Below are 20602 nucleotides of genomic sequence, written 5' to 3'. Positions count from 1 at the left end.
TTCCCACAAAATCCTTGATCGTACAATATGCATATTATTATTATTATTGGATAGAAAACAGTCTATAGTTTCTATAGGAGTTGAAATTTTGTCTCTAAGTGGAACAGAGCCCATTCTACAGCAATTTCCCTGACATGGATTCAGATTTCAGAAATGTTGGCCACTGTTCTGAAGTCAGTTAAAACGGCACTGATATTGCTATGACTATACGGACACTTCTTACGTCTTCCCCTGGATGCCTTTACGTGATGACGATTCCAATGGGGTCGATTGCGCGTTCACAGGCCCTATAAATCAAAAAACCCTGTAGCTAGCAAGTCTTTTCTTGGTGCGTAACGCGCGTGCTGGACACCGACCCGCTCCTGTTCCAAGCGTTAGTTTAGCCTGTTATATTTCTCCGGTCATCTTTTCACTCGTTATAGGAGTTAAAAACATCATAAGGTAGTTAATTTAAAGCGTTTTATAGCAATTTATATCCGTTTAGTGCGATTTTGGGACATTTGTTTTTGCAACGATGTGAATAGTTGGGCACGCTTTTCAGTTCATCCCGAACGCAGTTGGCATTTCCACATGGCAAGAGGACAGCTTTCCACCAAAAGACGATTGCTCCCAAGAAAGGATCCTTTGCCCAAGATACTGATGGAAGAACAGCTCAAGGTAGGACATTTTTATTATGATAAATCGTGTTTCTGTCGAAACATTTTAGTGGCTTAGGACGCCATGTTTTTTGACGTAGCTTCGCTTGGCGCAAACTGTATTGAAAAGTAAGGATAAATTAAAAAATGTTATTCCGCAATTGTATTAAGAATTAAATTGTCTATCAATCCCTGTCCACCCTATATTTTTTAGTCACGTTTATGAGTATTTATGTATAAGAGTAGATCACTGTCTAAGTGGCGCAAGGACTTTTTCTGACCAGCTTGTCTACATTTCACATTGTCTAACCATGATTTTGGTGGCTAAATATAAACATTTGCGATCAAACTCTATATGGAATGTGTAATATGATGTTACAGGAGTGTCATCGGAAGAATTCTGAGAAGGTTAGTGAAAAAATTAATATCTTTTGGCGATGTTGACTTTTATCGCTCACTTTGGCTAGAATCAATGCTGGGCTGCTATGTTTTATGTGCTATGCTAATATAACGATTTATTGTGTTTTCGCTGTAAGACACTTAGAAAATCTGAAATATTGTCTGTATTCACAGGATCTGTGTCTTTCGATTCGTGTATGCTGTGTATTTTTACGAAATGTTTGATGATTAGTAAGTAGGTAAACACGTTGCTCTAAGTAGTTTTTCTATTCCATTTGTGACGGTGGGTGCAATTGTAACCTATGCCATCTACCTGAAATATGCACTTTTTTCTAACAAAACCTATCCCATACCATAAATATGTTATCAGACTGTCATCTAATGAGTTTTTTTGTTGGTTAGGGGCTATAAATATCTTAGTTTAGCCGAATTGGTGATGGCTACTGGTGTTGGTGGACAAATAAAAGATGGTGGATTATGCTAATGTGTTTTTAGGTAATAGATGTACATCTTTACATATTGTGTCTTCCCTGTAAAACATTTTAAAAATCGGACATGTTGACTGGATTCACAAGATCTGTGTCTTTCATTAGCTGTATTGGACTTTAATGTGTGAAAGTTAAATATTTTAAAAAAATATTTTTTTTGAATTTCGCGGCACTGGTTTTTCAGTGGGGGGGGGGGGGGGGGTGTGCCGCTAGCGCCACGCTGATCCTAGACAGGTTAACCTGTTGGGGATGGGGGCGCTGTTTAGACTATTTATGCTAATGTGGCTAATTTTTTAAACGGCTTCCCACAAAATCCTTGATCGTACAATATGCATATTATTATTATTATTGGATGGAAAACAGTCTATAGTTTCTATAGGAGTTGAAATTTTGTCTCTAAGTGGAACAGAGCCCATTCTACAGCAATTTCCCTGACATGGAGTCAGATTTGAGAAATGTTGGCCACTTTTCTGAAGTCAGTTAAAAGGGCACTGTCGTTGCTATGACTATACGGACACTTCTTACGTCTTCCCCTGGATGCCTTTACGTGATGACGATTCCAACGGGCTCGATTGCGCGTTCACAGGCCCTACAAATGAAAAAACTCTGAAGCTAGTCATTCTTTGGGAGCTGCGTAACGCGCGTGGAAGACACCGACCCTCTCCTGTTCCAAGCGTTAGTTTAGCCTGTTATATTTCTCCGGTCATCTTTTCACTCGTTATAGGAGTTACAAACATCACAAAGTAGTTAATTTAAAGCGTTTTATAGCAATTTATATCCGTTTAGTGCGATTTTGGGACATTTATTTTTGCAACGATGTGAAAAGTTGGGCACGCTTTTCAGTTCATCCCGAACGTAGTTGACATTTCCACATGGCAAGAGGACAGCTTTCCACCAAAAGACGATTTCTCCCAAGAAAGGATCCTTTGCCCAAGATACTGATGGAAGAACAGCTCAAGGTAGGACATTTTTATTATGATAAATCGTGTTTCTGTCGAAACATTTTAGTGGCTTAGGACGCCATGTTTTTTGACGTAGCTTCGCTTGGCGCAAACTGTATTGAAAAGTAAGGATAAATTAAAAAATGTAATAACGCAATTGTATTAAGAATTAAATTGTCTATCAATCCCTGTCCACCCTATATTTTTTAGTCACGTTTATGAGTATTTATGTATAAGAGTAGATCACTGTCTAAGTGGCGCAAGGACAAATTCTGACCAGCTGAGTTACATTTCACATTGTCTAACCATGATTTTGGTGGCTAAATATAAACATTTTCGATCAAACTGTATATGCATGTTGTAATGTGATGTTACAGGAGTGTCATCGGAAGAATTCTGAGAAGGTTAGTGAAAAAATTAATATCTTTTGGCGATGTTGACTTTTATCGCTCACTTTGGCTAGAATCAATGCTGGGCTGCTAATTGCTATGTGCTAAGCTAATATAACGATTTATTGTGTTTTCGCTGTAAGACACTTAGAAAATCTGAAATATTGTCTGTATTCACAGGATCTGTGTCTTTCGATTCGTGTATGCTGTGTATTTTTACGAAATGTTTGATGATTAGTAGTTAGGTAAACACGTTGCTCATTGTAATTATTCTAGTCCATTTGTGATGGTGGGTGCAATTGTAAACTATGCCATATACCTGAAATATGCACTTTTTTCTAACAAAACCTATCCCATACCATAAATATGTTATCAGACTGTCATCTAATGAGTTTTTTTGTTGGTTAGGGGCTATAAATATCTTAGTTTAGCCGAATTGGTGATGGCTACTGGTGTTGGTGGACAAATAAAAGATGGTGGATTATGCTAATGTGTTTTTAGGTAATAGATGTACATCTTTACATATTGTGTCTTCCCTGTAAAACATTTTAAAAATCGGAAATGTTGACTGGATTCATAAGATCTGTGTCTTTCATTAGCTGTATTGGACTTTAATGTGTGAAAGTTAAATATTTTAAAAAAATATTTTTTTTGAATTTCGCGGCACTGGTTTTTCAGTGGGGGGGGGGGGGGGGGGGTGCCGCTAGCGCCACGCTGATCCTAGACAGGTTAATAGGGGGTGCTGTTTTCACTTTGGGGGAAAAATCGTGCCCAATTTAAACGACCTCGTACTCTATTCTAGATCATACAATATGCATATTATTATTACTATTGGATAGAAAACACTCTCACGTTTCTACAACTGTTTGAATTATATCTGTGAGTAAAACAGAACTCATTTGGCAGCAAACTTCCAGACAGGAAGTGAAAAATCTGAAAACAAGGCTCTGTTTCAGGGCCTACCTATTGAATTGCCTTATATTTATGGATATGAATGCACTGCATACACCTTCCACTAGATGTCAACAGGCAGTGGACGGTGGAATGGGGTGTCTAGCTTGATCTGAGGTCGAACAAGAGCTTTTGGAATGACGTGTCCAGAATTTCCTTTCTCTACCTAGGCGCCGGAACCACCTCCATATTGTCTTATGATAAGCGTTCGGTATACACGGCTAATATCTCCGGCTTTGATTTTATTTGATACATGTGATAATAACATCGTAAAGCAGGTTTTTCAACCGAGTTCTATCAGTTTATTCAACGTTCTTTGCGTCGAGAGAAACTGGGAACGTCATCAACATTGGCTAGCATTGTGGCACGAATTCGACAGGAGAAAAGGACATTCTAAAACCAAACAACGATTTATTCTTGACCAAGGACTCCTTGTACAAGATTCTGATGGAAGCTCAGCAAAAGTAAGAACAATTTATGATGTTATTTTGTATTTCTGTGTAAAATGTTGAGTCCTATTCTCCGCAGTTTTGGCGGGCGCTGTCTCGCTATAACGCAAGCTGTTTGTTATGGTAAAGTTATTTTTTTTAAATCTAACACGGCGGTTGCATTAAGAACCAGTGTATCTTTCATTTGCTGTCCAACATGTATTTTTTAGTAAAGTTTATGATGAGTTCTTTGGTCAGATTAGGTGAGTGTCCAAAATAGCTCCGGATATTCTGGTGAATCGATGCTACATATTCACAATGTATAACCACGGTTTGCAGCTCTAAATATGCACATTTTCGAACAAAACATAAGTGTATTGTATAACCTGATGTTATAAGACTGTCATCTGATGAAGTTGGTCAAGGTTAGTGAGTAATTTTATATATTTTGCTGGTTTTTGCAAATGCTATCTATGCGGTGAATAAATGCAGTTGTGTGTTTGGCTATTGTTGTAAGCTAATATAATGCTAATATAATATAATAATTTCGCTGGAAAACACTTTAAAAAAAAATCGGAAATATTGGCTGGATTCACAAGATGTTTATCTTTCATTTGCTGTACACCATGTATTTTTCATAAATGTTTTATGATGAGTATTTAGGTATTTCACGTTGCTCTCAGTAATTATTCTGGCTGCTTTGGTGATATTTTGAATGGTAGCTGCAATGTAAAACTATGATTTATACCTCAAATATGCACATTTTCAAACAAAACATACATTTATTGTATAACATGTTATAAGACTGTCATCTGATGAAGTTGTTTCTTGGTTAGTGACTAATTATATCTCTATTTGGTCGGTTTTGTGATAGCTACCTATGCGGTAGAAACATGGTGAAAATATGAGGTTGAGTCTTTGGCTATTGTGGTTAGCTAATAGAAATACATAGTGTTTTCGCTGTAAAACATTTTAAAAATGGGAAATGATGGCTGGATTCACAAGATGTTTATCTTTCATTTGCTGTATTGGACTTGTGATTTCATGAAAATTATATTATATGATATCCCTGTCGCGTTAGGCTAGGCTAGTCAGCTTTTTTGATGAGGAGGATCCCGGATCCGGGAGAGAGAAGCGGTAGAGGTTTTAATCAGATTCTGATTACAAACATGAGGCACAACTATCAAACATAACTAATGATTTTTACTATCAATATGATATTATTAGTGATCGACTATGGTCTGATTGGTAGTATCTTCCCCCCTCACCTTGCTTGCCATCTCTAGTGGTTCCCCACCCTTGATGAGGATACCGCTCTGAGCGCCCACCCCCGTGCCCACCATCACAGCTGTCGGGGTTGCCAGGCCCAGAGAGCAGGGGCAGGCGATACACAGCACTGTGATGGAGACCTGGAAGGCAAACCTGATCACAGCTTCTGCCTCTGAGATGCTCTTATCATTGCCCTGTAGAGGGAGACAGAGAGACAGTGAAACAGGGGAACAGTCTTGGTCTAGCTGTATAGTAAAAGTTTTACACAGATATCTGTATAGTAAAGGTTTTACATAGAATTCAGTATAGTAAAGGTTTTACACAGATATCAGTATAGTAAAGGTTTTACATAGAATTCAGTTTAGTAAAGGTTTTACACAGATATCAGTATAGTAAAGGTTTTACATAGATATCAGTATAGTAAAGGTTTTACACAGATATCAGAATAGTAAAGGTTTTACATAGATATCTGTATAGTAAATGTTTTACACAGATATCAGTATAGTAACTGTTACTCACAGGGAAGTATTTCTCCACCAGTGGAAAGTCAACAAAGCCAATGAGGATCCAGGCGAACAGAGTGAGGAGAGAGACCCCAACGATGAACGGGACAAAGTAACCACTGATCTTATCTGCAAACTGCTGTATGGGAGCCTGCAGCGGAGAGGTCAGAGGTCGAATGTTAAAGCACAGGTCAGAGGTCACAGAGGTAAAGCTCTTCCAGCTCAGAACCAGTTAAAATTGTATTCTGAGGAGAATCCTCTATCATGTGTTGCCCAGGGTCAGTTCTGTAAACAGCACATATTGACAAACACCTACATATCTTATCCAACGAAAACTCCAGGAAACAGAAGATCATTTACACAAAATGAACTTATTACCACCACCACCCTCACCTTAGATGTCTGAGCCTCCTCCACTAGTTTAACTATCTGAGACAGGCTTGTGTCCAGGCCTACGTGTGTAGCACTGACGAGCAGAGAGCCGTTCTGGTTGATAGAGCCAGCTATTACTGAGCTGCCTGGCTTCTTAGTCACTGGCATGGCCTCACCTGAGACAAAACACGTCAGAGATGAGAAATTAGCCAGGAACACAAAACACGTCAGAGACGAGACATTAGCCAGGAACACAAAACACGTCAGAGACGAGACATTATCCAGGAACACAAAACATGTCAGAGACGAGACATTATCGAGGAACACAAAACACGTCAGAGATGAGACATTAGCCAGGAACACAAAACACGTCAGAGACGAGACATTATCCAGGAACACAAAACATGTCAGAGACGAGACATTATCGAGGAACACAAAACAAGTCAGAGATGAGACATTAGCCAGGAACACAAAACACGTCAGAGATGAGACATTAGCCAGGAACACAAAACACGTCAGAGATGAGACATTAGCCACGAACACAAAACACGTCAGAGACGAGACATTAGCCAGGAACACAAAACACGTCAGAGATGAGACATTAGCCAGGAACACAAAACACGTCAGAGATGAGACATTAGCCAGGTTCACAGCATAAATACAGTTTCACAGAGAAATAGTAACCGTGCATGAAGAAACAGTCATTTCAAAGTATTGTTAAGGAAATGAGGAAAGGAAGCTTCAAAAGCATCTTCTCCAGTATCGTCAGAGTTGATCCTCCACTGTAACCCACCTGTGATGAGAGACTCATCAGCCATGCTGTGTCCCTCGATGACCCTCCCATCTACGGGGAACTTCCCTCCAGGCACCACCCTGACCACGTCTCCTCTCTGGACCAGCTCAACATCTAGCTGCTCCTCACTGACATGGACAGAGAGATCCGCATGTAGTCGGATTTATAATACACTGATTATATGCCATATCCAAGTCTCAAAGGGTTTGCTGTTCAATGTCAGCCTGGGTTGCGTGCTGATTAAACAAAAACACTTGAAATAGTAACAAATATCTACAACTTGCCTTATCCAATTCCTAATCTCAGGGCCAGAAGCTGTTTTGTTTAAGAGCAGAAACACCCAGGCTATTCAACTCCAGGTCTAGAAACAGGAGATCTTCAGTGAAGTACCTGAGTACAGACATGTCCGTGTTGAGAGTGACCACTGTGGCCTCGCTGGCCTGGAGGGACATCAGCTTGGACAGAGTTTCTGACGTCTTACTCTGGAGGAGAGAGACAGAGCAGGCTGCAATAGCTATATTAAAGAAAACTTTAGCTATGACACAGACGGATAACTTAGCATTAAAGAGACGTACTCTAGCTACAGAACTAACACCATGCTTTATAGCTACAACTGTTATGTTACTATAAAGACGTAGAAGCATATCTTCTAGAAGATATATAGGTCCAGTACAACTGTTATGTTACTATAAAGACGTAGAAGCATATCTTCTAGAAGATATATAGGTCCAATACAACTGTTACGTTACTATAAAGACGTAGAAGCATATCTTCTAGAAGATATATAGGTCCAATACAACTGTTACGTTACTATAAAGACGTAGAAGCATATCTTATAGAAGATATAGAGGTCCAGTACAACTGTATGTTACTATAAAGACGTAGAAGCAAATCTTCTAGAAGATATAGAGGTCCAATACAACTGTTATGTTACTATAAAAAGATAGAAACAAATCTTCTAGAAGATATAGAGGTCCAATACCTTGGCGATCTGCTCCAGCCAGCGCCCGAGTGAGATGAAGACAAAGAGCAGGGGGGGCGTGTCAAAGAAGGTGATGGGGTTGACCTTTGCCCCCTCTATCATGGCGACCATGAGGATGACCACGGAGTAGGTGAAGGCTACGGAGGTGGCCAGCATGATGAGCACGTCCATGTTGGTTGTTTTGTGTTTCAGGGCCTTGTAGGCATGGGTGTAGAAGTAGCGCCCGCCATAAAACTAATGAGAGGAATGTTAGAGCAGGAAAAATATTAATTTCAGGTTTCATTTGAAAATGGCTTCCACACATGGGTCACAAATGGTGATAATTATCTAAGTAAGTATTGTGTTACTTGAAAGATGGGTGTTGTTTTAAAAATCAGGCTTATTTAGTCTGATGTGACCTATTCTATTCAACAGAATCTTGTTGTTCTACATAATATATTTCTATCTGAATGTTCTATAACCTTGCACTCTTTTGAATACGGCCCTAGTGACTGCTTTCTCCCTCTCGCTCAGTCAATATGTCTCTCCCTCCCTCCCTGTTAGTCGATATGTCTCTCCCTCTCTCTTTGAATAAGGCCCTAGTGACTGCTTTCTCTCTCCCTCTCCATATGTCCCTCCCTCCCTCCCTGTCTATATGTCTCTCCCTCCCTGTCTATATGTCTCTCCCTCTCACTCAGTCGATATGTCTCTCCCTCCCTGTCAGTCGATATGTCTCTCTCCCTCCCTCTCACTCAGTCGATATGTCTCTCTCTCCCTCTCCCTCCCTCTCTCCCCCCTCTCACTCAGTCGATATGTCTCTCCCTCCCTCCCTGTCAGTCGATATGTCTCTCTCTACCTCCCTCTCTCTGTCGATATGTCTCTCCCTCCCTGTCAGTCGATATGTCCCTCCCTCCCTCTCACTCAGTCGATATGTCTCTCCCTCCCTGTCAGTCGATATGTCTCTCTCCCTCCCTCCCTCCCTCCCTGTCAGTCGATATGTCTCTCTCTCCCTCCCTCCCTGTCAGTCGATATGTCTCTCTCTCCCTCCCTCCCTGTCAGTCGATATGTCTCTCTCTCCCTCCCTCCCTGTCAGTCCATATTTCCCTCCCTGCCTCTCACTCAGTCGATATGTCTCTCCCTCCCTGTCAGTCGATATGTCTCTCTCTCCCTCCCTCTCTTTTAACTAGGGAAAATGTGTCACTTCTCTTGCAACAGAGTCAGGGTATATGCAGCAGTTTGGGCCGCCTGGCTCGTTGCGAACTAATCTGCCAGAATTTTACGTAATTATGACTTAACATTGAAGGTTGTGCAATGTAACAGGAATATTTAGACTTATGGATGCCACCCGTTAGATAAAATACGGAACGGTTCAGTATTTCACTGAAAGAATAAACGTTTTGTTTTCGAGATGATAGTTTCCGGATTCGACCATATTAATGACCTAATGCTCGTATTTCTGTGTGTTATTATGTTATAATTAAGTCTATGATTTGATAGAGCAATCTGACTGAGTGATGGTAGGCATCAGCAGGCTCATACGCATTCATTCAAACAGCACTTTCGTGTGTTTTGCCAGCAGCTCTTCACAAAGCTTAAAGCTTTAGGCTGGTGTTACTGATGTGAAATGGCTAGCTAGTTAGCGGGGTGCGCGCTAATAGCGTTTCAAACGTCACTCGCTCTGAGACTTGGAGTAGTTGTTCCCCTTGCTCTGCATGGATAACGCTGCTTCGAAGGTGGCTGTTGTCAATGTGTTCCTGGTTCAAGCCCAGGTAAGCCCAGGTAGGAGCGAGGAGGGACGGAAGCTATACTGTTACACTGGCAATACTAAAGTGCCTATAAGAACATCCAATAGTCAAAGGTATATGAAATACAAATCGTATAGAGAGAAATAGTCCTATAATAACTAGAACCTAAAACTTCTTACTTGGGAATATTGAAGACTCATGTTAAAAGGAACCACCAGCTTTCATATGTTCTCATGTTCTGAGCAAGGAACTTAAACGTTAGCTTTCTTACATGGCACATATTGCACTTTTACTTTCTTCTCCAACACTTTGCTTTTGCATTATTTAAACCAAACATGTTTCATTATTTATTTGAGGCTAAATTGATTTTATTGATGTATTATATTAAGTAAAAATAAGTGTTCCTTCAGTATTGTTGTAATTGTCATTATTACAAATACTTTATTTTTATTAAATCGGCCGATTAATCGGTATCGGCTTTTTTTGGACCCCCAATAATCGCTATCGGCGTTGAAAAATCATAAACGGTCGACCTCTAGTAAGAATGCTGTTCATTGACTCTAGCTCAGCATTCAACACCCTCCAAGCTCATCATCAAGCTGAGGGCCCTGGGTCTCAATCACGCTCTGTGCAACTGGGTCCTGGACTTTCTGACGGGCCGCCCCTAGGTGGTGGAGGCAGGAAACAACATCTCCACTTCGCTGATCCTCAACACTGGGGTGTGTACTCAGCCCTCTCTTGTACTCCCTGTTCATCCATGACTGCGTGGCCATGCACGCCTCCAACTGAATCATCAAGTTTGCAGACAACACAACAGTAGTGGGCTTGATTACCAACAACGACGAGACAGCCTATAGGGAGGAGGTGAGGGCACTCGGAGTGTGGTGTCAGGAAAACAACCTCTCACTCAACGTTAACAAAACAAAGGAGATGATCGTGGACTTCAGGAAACAGCAGAGGGAGCACCCCCATCCCCTATCCACATCGATGGGACAGCAGTGGAGAAGGTGGAAGGTTAAGTTCCTGGTCGTACACATCACAGACAAACTGAAATGGTCCACACATACAGACAGTGTGGTGAAGAAAGCGCAACAGTGCCTCTTCAACCTCAGAAGAGGCTGAAGACATTTGGCTTGTTACCCAAAACCTTGACACACTTTTACAGATGCACAATCGAGAGCATCCTGTCGGGCTGTATCACAGCATGGTACGGCAACTGCACCGCCCTCAACCGCAAGGCTCTCCAGAGGGTAGTGAGATCTGCACAACGCATCACCGGGGGCAAACTACCTGCCCTCCAGGACACCTACACCCCCCGATGTCACAGGAAGGCCAAAAAGATCATCAAGGACAACAACCACCCGAGCCACTGCCTAATCACCCCGCTACCATCCTGAAGGCAAGGTCAGTACAGGTGCATCAAAGCTGGGAGTGAGAGACTGAAAAACAGCTTCTATCTCAAGGCCATCAGACTGTTAAACAGCCATCACTAACATTGAGTGGCTGCTGCCAACATACTGACCCAAATCTCTAGCCACTTTAATAATAAAAAATTGGATGTGATAAATGTATCACTTGTCACTTTAAAAAATGCCACTTTAATAATGTTTACATATCTTACGTTACTCATCACGTGTATATACTGTATTTTATACCATCTCTTGTCTATGCCGCTCGGCCATCGCTCATCCATATACTTACAGTTGAAGTCGGAAGTTTACATAAACTAGTTTCAATGACTCCAACCTAAGTGTTTCAACAATTCCACACATTTCTTGTGAACAAACCATAGTTTTGGCACGTCAGTTAGGACATCTACTTTGTGCATGACACAAGTCATTTTTCCAACAATTGTTTACAGAGATTATTTCACTGTATCACAAATCCAGTTGGTCAGAAGTTTACATACACTAAGTTGACTGTGCCTTTAAACAGCTTGGAAAAATACAGAAAATTATGTCATGGCTTTAGAAGCTTCTGATAGGCTAATTGACATCATTTGAGTCAATTGTAGTCAAGTCAACTGCACGTGGAGACAACAGTGGTAGGCCTGATCACTGACAAGACAGCCTATAGGGAGGTGGTCAGAGACCTGGCAGTGTAGTGCCAGAATAACAACCTGTCCCTCAATGTAACCAAGACTAAGGAGATGATTGTGGACTACAGGAAAAGGAGGACCAAGCACGCCCCCATTCTCATCGACGGGGCTGCAGTGGAGCAGGTTGAGAGCTTCAAGTTCCTCGGTGTTCACATCACCAACAAACTAACATGGTCCAAACACACCAAGACAGTCATGAAGAGGGCATGATTTGGCATGGGTCCTGAGATCCTCAAAAGGTTCTACAGCTGCAACATCGAGATCATCCTGACTGGTTGCATCACTGCCTGGTACGGCAATTGCTCGGCCTCTGACCGCAAGGCACTACAGAGGGTAGTGCGTACGGCCCAGGACATCACTGGGGCTAAGCTGCCTGCCATCCAGGACCTCTACACCAGGCGGTGTCAGAGGAAGGCCCTAAAAATTGTCAAAGAACCCAGCCACCCCAGTCATAGACTGTTCTCTCTACTACCGCATGGCAAGCAGTACCGGAGTGCCAAGTCTAGGACAAAAAGGCTTCTCAACAGTTTTTACCCCCAAGCCATAAGACTCCTGATTGGTTACCTGGACTATTTGCATTGTGTGCCTCCCCCCAACCCCTAACCCCTCTTTTACGCTGCTGCTACTCTCGGTTTATTATATATGCATAGTCACTTTAACTATACATTCATGTACATATGTACATACTACCTCAATTGGCCCGACCAACCAGTGCTCCCGCACATTGGCTAACCGGGCTATCTGCATTGTCTCCTGCCACCCACCACCCACCAACCCCTCTTATACGCTACTGCTACTCTCTGTTCATCATATATGCATAGTCACTTTAACCATATCTACATGTACATACTACCTCAATCAGCCTGACTAACTGGTGTCTGTATGTAGCCTCACTACTTTTATAGCCTCGCTACTGTATATAGCCTCGCTACTGTATATAGCCCCGCTACTGTATATAGCCCCGCTACTGAATATGGCCTCGCTACTGTTATTTTTCACTGTCTTTTATACTGTTGTTTTTAATTCTTTACTTACCTATTGTTCACCTAATACCTTTTTTGCACTATTGGTTAGAGCCTGTAAGTAAGCATTTCACTGTAAGGTCTACACCTGTTGTATTCGGCGCACGTGACAAATAAACTTTGATTTGATTAGATTTTTGGAGAAATGTCTTCTGGTCTGATGAAACAAAAATAGAACTGTTTGGCCATAATGACCATCGTAATGTTTGAAGGAAAACGGGGGAGGCTTGCAAGCCGAAGAACACCATCCCAACCGTGAAGCACGGGGGTGGCAGCATCATGTTGTGGGGGTGCTTTGCTGCAGGAGGGACTGGTGCACTTCACAAAATAGATGGCATCATGATGGGAAATGATGTGGATATATTGAAGCAACATCTCAAGACATCAGTCAGGAAGTTAAAGCTTGGTCTCAAATGGGTCTTCCAAATGGACAATGAAACCAAGCATACTTCCAAAGTTGTGGCAAAATGGCTTAAGGACAACAAAGTCAAGGTATTGAAGTGTCCATCACAAAGCCCTGACCTCAATCCTATAGAACATTTGTGGGCAGAACTGAAAAAGTGTGTGCGAGCAAGGAGGCCTACAAACCTGACTCAGTTACACCAGCTCTGTCAGGAGGAATGGGCCAAAATTCACCCAACTTATTGTGGGAAGCTTGTGGAAGGCTACCCGAAACGTTTGACCCAAGTTAAACAATTTAACGGCAACGCTACCAAATACTAATTGAGTGTATGTTACCTTCTGACCCACTGGGAATGTGATGAAATAGTCCGATTAATTGGTATCGGCTTTTTTTGGTCCTCCAATTATCGGTTATCGGACGACCTCTAGTTGGAACGTTGCTGCAGGGACTTGCCGCCATTCAGCCACAAGAGCATTAGTGAGGTCAGGCACTGAGGATGGGCGATTAGGCCTGGCTCGCAGTCGGCATTCCGATTCATCCCAAAAGAGTTCGACGGGGTTGAGGTCAGGGCTCCTTGCAGGCCAGTCAAGTGTTTCCACAATGATCTCGACAAACCAGTTGTTGCTCCTAGATGTTTCCACTTCACAATAACAGCACTTACAGTTGACCGGGGCAGCTCTAACAGGGCATACATTTGACGAACTGCCTTGTTGGAAAGGTGGCATCCTAGGACGGTGCCACATTGAAAGTCACTGAGCTCTTCAGTAAGGCCATTCTACTGCCTTTGTTTGTCTATGGAGATTGCATGGCTGTGTGCTCGATTTTATACAACTGTCAGCAATGGGTGTGGATGAAATCGCCGAATCCACTAATTTGAAGGGGTGTCCACTTACTTTTGTATATACAGTATAGTGTTTCTTTCCCTCTACATCGCTTTCCCTCTGTCTATTTCTCTCTCCCTCTCAGTCTTTCTCTCCTACCTGTACAGGGACACAGAAGAGGAATGAGATCAGGTTCATGATGGAGAGGCCTGGGAGCAGCTGTCTTTCCAGGAACATGGTGGAGTGGTAGTGTTCCCGGTCCTGTGTGGTGGCGTTGTGCTGGTGAGACGTGCTGATCTGGTGGTCTACTATGATCATGTAGATCATCATAACCATGACTGGGATGCAGAAGATCAGGCTGACCAGGAACGACTTCCTCCATCTGGGAGAAGAGAGAGAGAGAGGAGGTGGTACAGAGATGGAGACAGACGAGTAACAGAAGAACAGGCTGACCAGGAACGACTTCCTCCATCTGGGAGAAGAGAGAGGTAGGGAAATGGAAACAGACAGACAGAGACAGACAGTATGTCAGACACAGACAGAGATACAGAGTCATCTCGGTTAACCCAGAACTAAAGTATTGTGTAATTGGTCAGCTGCTCCATTAAGTTCTGGGTCCATATGTGTTAAGAGAAGAGGAGATGAAGAGGAGAAGAGATGAAGAAAAAAGAGAAGAGATGAAGAGATGAAGAGGAGAAGAGATTAAGAAAAAAGAGAAGAGATGAAGAAGAAGAGATGTTTAAATAACCAGTGAGTAAAATCCCAAACAGCCCATTATCCCACACCTCCCATTCCCTTCCATTACTGTGTGATCTCTCTGCTGTGGTCCAGGTGACTGCCTGTGCGATCCCTCTTCACCAGAGATGCCTCGAAACCCAGGTTCTGATAAACAGACAAAATTAATGAACAAATCTGACTGGGCAAACTGATATCCCATTGTCATTTAAAGCAACAACCTGGGGCAGAGGAGAGGATGTTGGATGAACAAATGAATGGGCAAACAAATGGACAAACAAATAAATTAATGATTGAAAAACAAAATGAAGTACCTCTATGAGTTTGATGACGTCTCTCGGTCCCGTCACCTCCGGGTCGTACTTGATGTGGGCTTTGTTGGTTGCCAGGGCAACAGAGGCGTGGACGATACCGTTCTCTTTCATCAGGCTGGACTCTATTTTGTGAACGCAGGAGGCACACGTCATTCCCCTGACCTGGAGAGAGGCCGGAGAGGAGAATGTACTGTTAACACACAGTTTAGAGGAAAACACAGCCCTGCACCTTACTGCCCTATATACATGGAATCACTGGCCACTTTAATAATGTTTACATACTGCTTTACCCATTTCATATGTATATACCGTATTCTATTCTACAGTATTTTAGTCAATGCTACTCTGACATTGCTCATACTAATATTTATATATTTCTTAATTCCATTATTTTACTTTTAGGTTTGTGTGTATTGTTGTGAATTGTTAGATACTACTGAACTGTTGGAGCCTGGAACACAAGCATTTCGCTAAACATGTGTAAACAGGGCTAAAGAGTGGCGCAGCGGTCTGAGGCACTGCATCTCAGTGCTACAGGCGTCACTACAGACCCTGGTTCAGCGGTCTGAGGCACTGCATCTCAGTGCTACAGGCGTCACTACAGACCCTGGTTCAGCGGTCTGAGGCACTGCATCTCAGTGCTACAGGCGTCACTACAGACCCTGGTTCAGCGGTCTGAGGCACTGCATCTCAGTGCTACAGGCGTCACTACAGACCCTGGTTCAGCGGTCTGAGGCACTGCATCTCAGTGCTAGAGGAGTCACTACAGACCCTGGTTCAGCGGTCTGAGGCACTGCATCTCAGTGCTAGAGGAGTCACTACAGACCCTGGTTCAGCGGTCTGAGGCACTGCATCTCAGTGCTAGAGGAGTCACTACAGACCCTGGTTCAGCGGTCTGAGGCACTGCATCTCAGTGCTACAGGCGTCACTACAGACCCTGGTTCAGCGGTCTGAGGCACGGCATCTCAGTGCTACAGGCGTCACTACAGACCCTGGTTCAGCGGTCTGAGGCACTGCATCTCAGTGCTACAGGCGTCACTACAGACCCTGGTTCAGCGGTCTGAGGCACTGCATCTCAGTGCTACAGGCGTCACTACAGACCCTGGTTCAGCGGTTTGAGGCACTGCATCTCAGTGCTACAGACGTCACTACAGACCCTGGTTCAGCGGTCTGAGGCACTGCATCTCAGTGCTACAGGCGTCACTACAGACCCTGGTTCAGCGGTCTGAGGCACTGCATCTCAGTGCTACAGGCGTCACTACAGACCCTGGTTCAGCGGTCTGAGGCACTGCATCTCAGTGCTACAGGCGTCACTACAGACCCTGGTTCAGCGGTCTGAGGCACTGCATCTCAGTGCTACAGGCGTCACTACAGACCCTGATTCAGCGGTCTGAGGCACTGCATCTCAGTGCTACAGGCGTCACTACAGACCCTGATTCAGCGGTCTGAGGCACTGCATCTCAGTGCTACAGGCGTCACTACAGACCCTGATTCGATTCCAGGCTGTATCAGGCTGTATCACAACCGGCAGTGATTGCGAGTCCCATTGGGTGGCGCACAATTGGCCCAGCCTCGTCCGGGTTTGGCCATCATTGCAAATAGGAACTTGTTCTTAACTGACTTGCCTAGTTAAATAAAATAAAAAATAAATAAAAAGTGTGCGACCAATACAATTAGATTTGACGAGGACCAGTTAGGATGGTGTAGACATAAAGAGATCTTTGATTATGGAATAGTTAACAGAAGCAGTGCTTATGCCAGTGGAAATATCACCAGCCTTTTAAACATCATGATTGTGAGATTCATCCAGAACACCATACAGAAGATGACACCATTATGGTGTGTTGATTAGAATCAGAACACCAAACAGAAGACCTCACCATTATGGTGTGTTGATGAGAATCAGAACACCAAACAGAAGATGACACCATTATGGTGTGTTGATTAGAATCAGAACACCATACAGAAGACCTCACCATTATGGTGTGTTGATTAGAATCAGAACACCATACAGAAGATGACACCATTATGGTGTGTTGATTAGAATCAGAACACCATACAGAAGATGACACCATTATGGTGTGTTGATTAGAATCAGAACACCAAACAGAAGATGACACCATTATGGTGTGTTGATTAGAATCAGAACACCAAACAAAAGATGACACCATTATGGTGTGTTGATTAGAATCAGAACACCAAACAGAAGACCTCACCATTATGGTGTGTTGATTAGAATCAGAACACCATTATGGTGTGTTGATGAGAATCAAAACACCAAACAGAAGATGACACCATTATGGTGTGTTGATTAGAATCAAAACACCAAACAGAAGATGACACCATTATGGTGTGTTGATTAGAATCAGAACACCAAACAGAATATGACACCATTATGGTGTGTTGATTAGAATCAGAACACCAAACAGAAGACCTCACCATGATGGTGTGTTGATTAGAATCAGAACACCAAACAGAAGACCTCACCATTATGGTGTGTTGATTAGAATCAGAACCCCATTATGGTGTGTTGATGAGAATCAGAACACCAAACAAAAGATGACACCATTATGGTGTGTTGATTAGAATCAGAACACCAAACAGAAGACCTCACCATTATGGTGTGTTGATTAGAATCAGAACACCATTATGGTGTGTTGATGAGAATCAAAACACCAAACAGAAGATGACACCATTATGGTGTGTTGATGAGAATCAGAACACCAAACAGAAGATGACACCATTATGGTGTGTTGATGAGAATCAGAACACCAAACAGAAGACCTCACCATTATGGTGTGCTGATTAGAATCAGAACACTCACCACAAGTTCCAAGCTTCCATCAGAACCCTCATAGTTCTCCATGACAGAAGCAGTGAAGCCCAACTCTCTGACATTCTCTGCTATCTTCAGAGGGTCCATCACCTCAGGGTTATAACGGACCTCAGCCTTACTAGCCATCAGGGCCACCAGCACAGAGTAGATACCTGCACAGAACAACGCAGGACAATGTTAGACAAATGGAACATTTTATTCACCTTCCTACCAAACTGATACATGAGTTTGATACTCAGTGGAGACAACAGTTAATATATACAAGTGATAAATGCCTTTACAAAATGCCAGGGGTTTCACGACCAGGTAAAAGTACAGTCTTCATAACATCCTAAATACGTTCCACATTCCTCCTACAGTATGTTACTTAAAAACAGCCATCGTAAATCTTAAAGTGACACAGTTTACAACTGTTTATGACACGTTTGTCCCAGAAAGACAGATAGCTACTGTAAAGAACGAGTGTCCCTAATACAACTACACCATAGTTCCCATCAGTAGTTAATACTGAAAGACAGATAGCTACTGTAAAGAACGAGTGTCCCTAATACAACTACACCATAGTTCCCATCAGTAGTTAATACTGAAAGACAGATAGCTACTGTAAAGAACGAGTGTCCCTAATACAACTACACCATAGTTCCCATCAGTAGTTAATACTGAAAGACAGATAGCTACTGTAAAGAACGAGTGTCCCTAATACAAGTACACCATAGTTCCCATCAGTAGTTAATACTGAAAGACAGATAGCTACTGTAAAGAACGAGTGTCCCTAATACAACTACACCATAGTTCCCATCAGTAGTTAATACCAAGTTGTGTTTATTACCAAGTAAAACAGACTGAAACAGAGAGTAAAATATTTGCAAAAAACATCATGCCCTAATGAACATAACCCTGATTCTCACATCTCCTCTCACCGTGTTTATTCCTCAGGTTCCTCTCGATGTTGGCCACACAGGACGCACAGGTCATTCCACCAATCTGGATGAAGCATTTAGCGAGGGTGTCCGGGGGCTCCTTAACACCCTGTGTTGCGTCCAGCTCATGGGACAGGGAGCAGGACGAGGGGGGACTGATAACTGGGACTGTCAACAGGGAGTTGGTTTCTAAAAGGACAACATAGCAACAATGACTTTCATAACCATTTCAATTTCTCATTCTGCTTTCTATGGTTGTTCTACAGCTACTGTTCTGGAAAGTTTCCATGAGTTACAAACAGAGATATTACAAACAGAGACAGCTTCATTTGTTCCCTTCACAGCTAGAGATATTATTAGGGGTTGTGTTACTAAACTCCGGAAACTTCACCGAAGACAGAAATTCCTGTTGTAGGATTCCTAGAATCAGGAGGGAATCCTCCAACCAGGATCCCTGAAAAACCTGGGAACATATGGAATGTTTACTGAAATTTGAAACCCTAGTTGAGGATAAAAGAATACAATCCGCCCATCAACTCACCAGGCAGGAAGGCATCAAATCCCATGTCCTCTATGGCCTCCCTGAGCTCTTCTGGATGGGTGAGGAGAGGGTCGTACTCAAACACCCCTCTGTGATTGGCCAGAGACACCTTGGCTGACCGCACCTTGGCTGACCGCCCCTTCCTCTGAGACAGCATCCCCTCGATGGACTGAACACAGGACCCACAGGTCATCCCCTCTATATGGATTAGGGCCGTGGCCGTCAGAGGCTGGCCGTAGCAGGGCTGGGTGGAGGAGAGGCCGGCCTGTGACGACGGTGGTGGTGGTGGTGAAGGTATAGGTGTGGTGGATGTAGAGCTAACACCTCCAGAGCTAGCGCTCCAGGGTTGGGTTTTAAACGTCCCTGGTGGCAGGGCCTCGATGGCTTGCTGTAGCCCAGACACAGTCACCCTCCCTGGGTTGTAGTGGATGGAGGCACTCTCTCTCTCCAACAATACCTCTATGGAGGTCACCCCAGCCAGCTTGGAGATGTTATCCTGGATGTTTACCACACAGGAGCGGCAGTGCATGCCCGTCACCCTGAGGGTAGTCTGGGCCGAGTCTGTGGACGCCTCAGAATCCTTGGTGGAAGTATCCACCGGCGCTGTGGGTAACGAGGCAGCGCTTAGCAACCGCTCCATCTCGCTGACGGACAGCTGCAGGGGGCGGGACTTGGACTTGGGCTTGGCCTTGAAGCCGGGCCTTGGCGATCTGGGTGATGATGTCGTCGACGGTGATGAGGTATGGCAGGTAGAGAACCGTGGCCTCCTGGGAGTCTAGAACCACTGGGTGGAGAAGACACAGGGGAAACATTTCTAATCTCCAACAATCCTAGTATCACAGAGTAGTGAGGACAGACTAACAGAAGATTCTGAGTTTGTTTCAAGATTATTTCTGACTACAGGTTAATGTTAAGTGAGAATGCTAGACTACTACAACCTCCCATAATCATTCATTGCTATAGAATGCCAAGTCAGTTACAGGTCCAGTGGATTAAACTAAACATGTTTTTCTTGTGATTTATAAAGTCTGAAGTTTA

The 20602-nt window shown here is 43.2% G+C and overlaps 1 protein-coding gene across 1 annotated transcript in view; it reads right to left on the bottom strand.

Annotated features, from left to right (window-relative positions):
• Positions 1 to 20376, bottom strand: part of LOC129827213 (copper-transporting ATPase 1-like) — a 140481-nt gene extending 120105 nt beyond the window's left edge. The window contains 13 exon segments of the mRNA XM_055887950.1: positions 5500 to 5694; positions 6020 to 6154; positions 6397 to 6551; positions 7169 to 7296; positions 7559 to 7650; positions 8151 to 8384; positions 14378 to 14600; positions 15024 to 15100; positions 15268 to 15429; positions 18092 to 18255; positions 19024 to 19212; positions 19565 to 20261; positions 20263 to 20376. Coding sequence (XP_055743925.1) covers positions 5500 to 5694; positions 6020 to 6154; positions 6397 to 6551; positions 7169 to 7296; positions 7559 to 7650; positions 8151 to 8384; positions 14378 to 14600; positions 15024 to 15100; positions 15268 to 15429; positions 18092 to 18255; positions 19024 to 19212; positions 19565 to 20261; positions 20263 to 20376 — 2565 coding nt within the window.
• Positions 20377 to 20602: the final 226 nt, after the last annotated feature.

The sequence above is a fragment of the Salvelinus fontinalis genome, chromosome 29, assembly GCF_029448725.1.
Source record: "Salvelinus fontinalis isolate EN_2023a chromosome 29, ASM2944872v1, whole genome shotgun sequence".
Lineage (NCBI taxonomy): Eukaryota > Metazoa > Chordata > Actinopteri > Salmoniformes > Salmonidae > Salvelinus > Salvelinus fontinalis.
This window is presented reverse-complemented; position numbering and strand designations above follow the sequence as displayed.